The sequence below is a fragment of the Heliconius melpomene genome, chromosome 13 (genome assembly GCF_056956725.1).
Source record: "Heliconius melpomene rosina isolate 202511_hmr_F chromosome 13, ASM5695672v1, whole genome shotgun sequence".
Taxonomy (NCBI): domain Eukaryota; kingdom Metazoa; phylum Arthropoda; class Insecta; order Lepidoptera; family Nymphalidae; genus Heliconius; species Heliconius melpomene.
The window spans coordinates 6,140,225-6,146,496 of record NC_140401.1 but is presented as its reverse complement, the minus strand read 5'-3'; the positions used below and the strand labels follow the sequence as shown (position 1 = coordinate 6,146,496).

Here is a 6,272-nt window from a genome sequence, read left to right as displayed (position 1 = left end):
GATAAACAGAAGTCTTGAACTGAGGTCCACTATGGTCAAGATGTTCATAAATTATTTTTTAACAAAAAGCAAACTGACTTCAAATAATAAACTAAGAAACTAAAAAATAAATTTACTTAATATAAAGCAGAACGTACTTTGATTCTCGGTCGGTGTCAAGCTATTGCTACAAAAATCTTACTACAATATCAAATTCTAAGGCTGTTTATTTTATTGGGCACTGACTTCATAATTATAAACTCTTTCTTAAATTATTTTTGTTTAACAAAATCAAAGTAACTATTGCTTTACTTTAAGTAAATTTATTTTTTTATCATTTAGCAAAGCAAGCATTTATCCTTTAGATAAAAATATATATATGTAAAAAAATAACTCTCAGGTGGTGACATACATACATACATACATACATACATGACAATTTTAACGTATAAAATGCCAATTGGCTTGGGTCACACACCACCGACCACGCGCACCTTGCTATGGCGAAATATCCCTACGTGACTCCCAGACGTAGACAACCAAAAGGCCTCCTTATTGCACCTTCTGCTTACCACACATCCAGAACAGTACCGAGTCTTAGTCGATGCCGCCGATGGGGTGTTCTGACGCGGTTTTGCATTAAAATAACATAATAAAGAAAATAAAAAAATATTTTAAACTATAATTTATTAGTATTGAAATGTGTTCTAAGTAACTTTTATCTCACTGCTCCCTGAATACGGTATAGATAGGTATGTTAAGATGTTATTTTTTTCCTAGTCACAATCCCTAGGATTCAGTATAGTAATAGAGTTTTTTTTGCTTCACGCTGTATCTTGTAAAGAACAGGGTAAGCAGAAGTAACCTGGGAAACTAGTGCTAAGACACTCCGGTCCCTGTTAAGACTTTTCACTAAATTTTAGAGGCGTCGCGTGTTGAGTGACGGAAATTAACACCACTCAACACGCAATGCGCGCCTACTTAATAAAGAAATAAATATTATATCATAAGAATATGTAAATATTTTATTTAAAGATGTGTATTTCTATATTTTTTAATTTTTTGAAAGATGAATAATAGATATTGTTGTTGAAAGTACGTAAGTAGCCTACTGCTTTGCATCGATTTATTAAAATCGATTCTGCCAAAAGTCATTCATTGACAGTTTATGGTTTTTTGTGTACTTCACTATTCGATTACTATAAATTTGTAATTATAAGCGTCTTTTTGGTTTGGAAACATTTGCTAAGTGTTAAAAAAATAGATTAATTCATCAATTGTTCATAGTAATTTAAAATGGTTAAGCTAACTACTGAACTCATACAAAATTCGATGCAATATATAAATCCTTGTAGAGATCGTGAACTAGATCTTAGAGGTTAGTTTCTTATATATATAGCTGTAAGCAGCAGTTAGGCTTTAGAACATTATTTTTTATTATAAAAACAACAAAGTAAACAGTATTATATAACAATATAATTATTAACGATTTTTTTCAGGTTACAAAATTCCACAAATTGAAAATTTGGGTGCAACTTTAGATCAGTTTGATACAATAGACTTTTCTGATAATGATATCAGAAAATTAGATGGTTTTCCTCTCTTAAAAAGAATGAAATGCTTGTTTCTAAACAGCAACAGAATTGTGTAAGATACTTATAAAGATTATTTTATTACAATTATTATAATAGACTGATAAAATAAATGTTTGTGTAATTTCAGACGTCTTGGAGAGAATTTAGAACAGTACTTGCCAAATTTGGAGACACTTATTTTGACAAATAATAATATAGCTGAATTAGGCGACTTAGATCCACTAGCGACACTTTCCAAGTTGCGAACACTTTCTCTAATGCACAATCCTGTAGCTAACAAACAGCACTATAGGTGAGTAATATAGTATTAAAGCATAAGAGTAGACAAGTAATATAGTATTAAAGCTATTATGATACAGCAAGAGACTATTTGTACGCAATTAAAAGACTATTAGTTTTGGGTTTGATCCCTACTCAGGAAGAAATTATTCTATTTTCCTTGCTCTGGTCTACAAAGAATGAAGATGAGGTGGCATAAATTAGAGTAAAGAGTGCCCAGGTACTCTGACTACCCTGTGATAAATGAGATATACATGTAGTATATTTAGAGTTATGACTTTTTTACAGAGCATACATAGCATATAAATTACCGGAACTGCGTCTATTAGATTTTAGAAAAATTAAGCAAAAAGAAAGAGATGATGCTAATTCTCTTTTTAAAAGCAAAAAAGGAAAGGAAATACAAAAAGAAATTACTAAAAAAGCAAAAACATTTGTCCCTGGAGGAAATATGCCAGATGCTAAAGTTACAAGTTAGTATTTTAACATAGTTTTTTTTTCCCTTTCATAAATATATACAGTATTTGTATATGTATTTTAACTGCAATTTATTTTATATTCGTTATAATTATGTTTCTTTTAACTTCATTGTATATTTTTTAGATCTTACACCTCAAGAAATACACAAGATAAGAGAAGCCATTAAAAACGCTTCATCCCTTCAAGAGGTTGAACGTCTTACAAGGATGCTACAGTCTGGCCAGATTCCTGGACAGAAACCATTGCAACCCCAGCCTCAAACTAACGGACAACGTAATAATTTTATAAGAAATCTAATGTTATTATTGAGACCATTGTGGCACAGTGAAATGGTGTCTAAATGCAATGGTTGGGTGTTTGTTACTCATGTTGATTATTATATTTAATTTTATTTCATTTCCTTTCATAATAAGACTCAGGCTCAAAAATGAATTCAGTCCCTCAACACACAATCGCAATTTCTTGTGAAACATATAAAATACAATGTTTAGAAACTAGGTTCTCGCTGCTCACATGTTATGCCAAAAAACTTAAAATTGTAACAAAATATACATAGCTTATGAACAACTGTGAAAATATTAAGAATGTTTATAATAATCTCTCAATTCTTTTCAGCTGTGCCCCATTAGAGACTAAAACTAGAAATTTCTTATAAGTATAAACTATACATAAACTTTATTTTGTAGGGTGGAGTGAGAAAATCTCAACATGGACAAGAACAGGAATATATCTGTTCAGCAAAATGTTTTCTTTACAGAATGTACTGTACATGTTATACTAACCTATGTCTATGGTTACCAGAATATTATTCTGATAACCATAGGCATACAATATAATCATGATTAGGTTTATAGCTCTTGCAATTTGAATTTCAGAACATTGTAAAGTTAATAGAATATAAATTGTGATTTTGGATCACATTACGACAATTTTCATTCTTAGAATTACTTCATTGTTTAATCATATTCTTGATTCTGTTATTTCAGAAGATGAGGATGAAGAGATGGAGACAGATCAAACCAATGGTCAATAATAGGTTACAGCTGGAAGAACAGTCTGCACTCACATGTTTAACAGATTTCCCACATTTATATTAAGCAGAAAAGAACAGTGTTTACTACAATTTTCATATTTGGCTTTAAAGACAGATACTACATAGTCTTATAGTCAAATCTACACTAAAAACTGAAATAACAGTAGTAACATTTAAGTTTCTAAAATTTTATTTCCTAAGTGTAATTAAAAAGAAAAATAAGTATTTTTCTAATAAAAAAATAGCATTAATTGGCATTGTTTTATTTAAATTATTATATCTATTAGCTAAAAAATTACAAATTCTTAAATTTTAAGTACAACAAGTCATTATTTCCTGCGTCTAAATATACAGTGTAGATCATTTGTAGGATAATTTTTTTGCCCATTAATTCTTCAATTGTTGGTCGTTTGTCAGCTAATATGGATAACATGGAGTCTATGAGATCTTGTATACCTCGCTCATAGACAGTCAAGTTGATGGGGTGAACACTGCCACTTGTTATTGCTTTTACTAAACCTACAAGTGTCTGAAATGTAAATAAATTACTTGATTACTTTCACCAGTGGGTTCTGTATAGCCTTTATCTAATTCATAAAGAATATTATGATTGTGTTCAAGTATATCTGACATGGGCGTAGGAATGAAGAGGACAGGTGCCGCCCTAGTATTTTTACGAACAAAAAATTTGTTCAACAGCTAATGGCCCCTCCTGGACGATATTTAATGAGATCAGAGCGCTTGGACGCTTTCCACGAGGCGCGGGTTCAAATTCCGCTGCGTTCAAATATCTATAAGTTTTCTAAATACGTATTTTTCTTTTCTTCTGTCAAAAATATTTATAATAATATATATTTTAATAAATAGTATTCTCTCTTGCCAATTGATAAATCTAAGCAATTTTCTTTGGGTAGCAGAACACAGAACAACAGATTTGCCAACAACACAAATATAAGAATTTCGACGTAGATTAGTGGTCAGAGCACAAGGACGGTTTCCAAGAGTTTTTAATTTTTTTTACGTTTTATAAAGTAAGTATTATTATGATTGTTACTTGTCCCCCTTACCTCTGATTCAAAAGCCCTTTTGTGTGTGCACATTTCATAAAGCAGACAGCCTAAAGCCCAAACATCGCTCTTGGTATTGTAAGGTTTTCCTTCACATAATTCCGGCGCCAAGTAATAGGGTGTACCGATAACAGTGGACGTCTGTTTTGCACTAAATTTAAAATATTATTAATTATTAGGATTTTATAATATTTTGTGGGATGATATTTTTTATTAAATGACCCCATAGGATAATGAAAATTGGTTAGATGGCTTATTCATGATTTCAGGGGTTGTTTCGAATACCGCCCTGAAATGTTTACAATACCTACTTGATATATTTTCTAATATAATTATGTGCCTACGATCTTTGTATTGTATTATTATAATCATTACTTATACCTATATTGTATGTACTTTTAAAAAATATGTATTTTAACTTTATGTTTTGAGAACTTAATGTCAAGATACTCCATTATGTACTTTCCTTCTGAATTTAATAAAGAGGAAAATTCAAATTGTCCATTTGAAGTTTAAATAACACAAATGGGGATTGAACCCACAACCATTTTGTTTACAATACCACGCTGACCCACTGGTCCACGATGACCTTACCTTTGAAAGATATTAAATTATAATGAAATAAATTACCTGGCTAACATTTTTGATATGCCAAAATCACCAATCTTTACCAAAACTCCATTTTTACCAGACAATAAAATATTTTCTGCTTTTAAGTCTCTATGAATAATATCAAGCTTATGAATGTAATTCACTCCCAGTAAAACTTGACAAAAATAAAATAAAATTTCCTGTAAAAACATTTTATATTTTTAATATCTTGTTTTGTAAATGTAGTTATGTATTATGTAAATATACCTTCATATAATATATATATTATGTACATTTATAAGGTAATATTACTTATAACTTAATGAATCCTATCTACCTGCTGTTTTATTAAATTGGGGCATTGTTGATACATATATTCCGCCAGATTCCCGCTGATGGCATATTCCATAGAAATCATTACATAGTTATCAATATAATAGCAGTCATAAAATTGTATTATATTAGGATGATTCATTTTTGCTAGTATTTTTACTTCATTAGCTATTCCCTACAACAAAAGAAATATTTACAACTAGAATTTTGAGAAATATTGTCATTTATTTTAAATATATTTTAAATAATTTAATAAATATTAACATTATTATTAAATTACTTAAAAGCTTGTTTCCTTTACAATTTTAATAAAATTTATCCACCTGTTTATGATCTTGAATTTTAATATTTAATTCAATATCCTTCACTATTGTTAACATTTGCCTTTTCTTATTTTCACACAAATATACATTTCTGAAACAGACCCACTCAGACATATTAAGAAAAATATGCAATAAACAGTTCAATATAACATACTTAAAAAAACAATTAAATATAGTTTAAGCATGATAAAAACCATAAATATTATATACCCATATGTCCCTTTGCCTATAGTCTTCATTATATTTAAGTTATATTTTCTAAATCTCTTTTTAATATCCATTTTATTTCATTTTTATATATTTACTTATATTGGATGCAATTCATATTTTGCTGATGTTTAGAGTTTTGATAACTTCATACTACCCACATATATTTTTTATTATTACTTACTTACAGTACCTACTTATTAAAATCTATAAATTGTATTCGCTCTATGGTAATAATACAATACATTTTAATTTAAAATTCATATTGAATTAAAATGTATTGTATTATTAAAAAATATATTTGTAACATCATTAGAATCATCAACAATTGAATATGATATTATTAATAAGTAGATACTCTATGGTATGTCAGTCATAGTTGATG

General features: G+C 29.0%; 2 protein-coding genes across 3 annotated transcripts; one reads left to right on the top strand and one right to left on the bottom strand.

The window, feature by feature from the left end:
* Positions 1-1,141: 1,141 nt before the first annotated feature.
* Positions 1,142-3,617, top strand: U2A (small nuclear ribonucleoprotein polypeptide A'-like U2A). The gene is made up of 6 exons (XM_085196163.1): positions 1,142-1,357; positions 1,479-1,626; positions 1,702-1,866; positions 2,142-2,326; positions 2,457-2,606; positions 3,320-3,617. The coding sequence occupies exons 1-6, from the start codon at positions 1,276-1,278 to the stop codon at positions 3,364-3,366; spliced, it is 777 nt and encodes a 258-aa protein (XP_085052289.1). The 5' UTR covers positions 1,142-1,275; the 3' UTR covers positions 3,367-3,617.
* Positions 3,614-6,048, bottom strand: LOC146532727 (serine/threonine-protein kinase Nek8-like). 2 transcript variants are annotated; one of them, XM_085196161.1, is made up of 6 exons: positions 5,891-6,048; positions 5,681-5,771; positions 5,362-5,532; positions 5,064-5,224; positions 4,434-4,584; positions 3,614-3,895 (listed from the first exon to the last, which is right to left on the bottom strand). In XM_085196161.1, exons 1-6 carry the CDS (start codon positions 5,959-5,961, stop codon positions 3,662-3,664), a joined length of 879 nt encoding a protein of 292 aa, XP_085052287.1. In that variant the 5' UTR covers positions 5,962-6,048; the 3' UTR covers positions 3,614-3,661. The 2 variants fall into 2 exon arrangements, with proteins under 2 accessions (XP_085052287.1, XP_085052288.1); XM_085196162.1 differs by having other exon boundaries at positions 5,875-6,010.
* Positions 6,049-6,272: the final 224 nt, after the last annotated feature.

Coding starts and splice junctions, on each gene's coding strand:
- LOC146532727 (XM_085196161.1), bottom strand. CDS start 5,961: ATGGATATTAAAAAGAGATTTAGAAAATATAACTTAAATATAATGAAG. Junction 5,533..5,680: donor AAATTCAAGATCATAAACAG/GTGGATAAATTT, acceptor CTTTTGTTGTAG/GGAATAGCTAATGAAGTAAA. Junction 5,225..5,361: donor CCAATTTAATAAAACAGCAG/GTAGATAGGATT, acceptor ATGTTTTTACAG/GAAATTTTATTTTATTTTTG.
- U2A (XM_085196163.1), top strand. CDS start 1,276: ATGGTTAAGCTAACTACTGAACTCATACAAAATTCGATGCAATATATA. Junction 1,627..1,701: donor CTAAACAGCAACAGAATTGT/GTAAGATACTTA, acceptor GTGTAATTTCAG/ACGTCTTGGAGAGAATTTAG. Junction 2,327..2,456: donor GCCAGATGCTAAAGTTACAA/GTTAGTATTTTA, acceptor TATATTTTTTAG/ATCTTACACCTCAAGAAATA.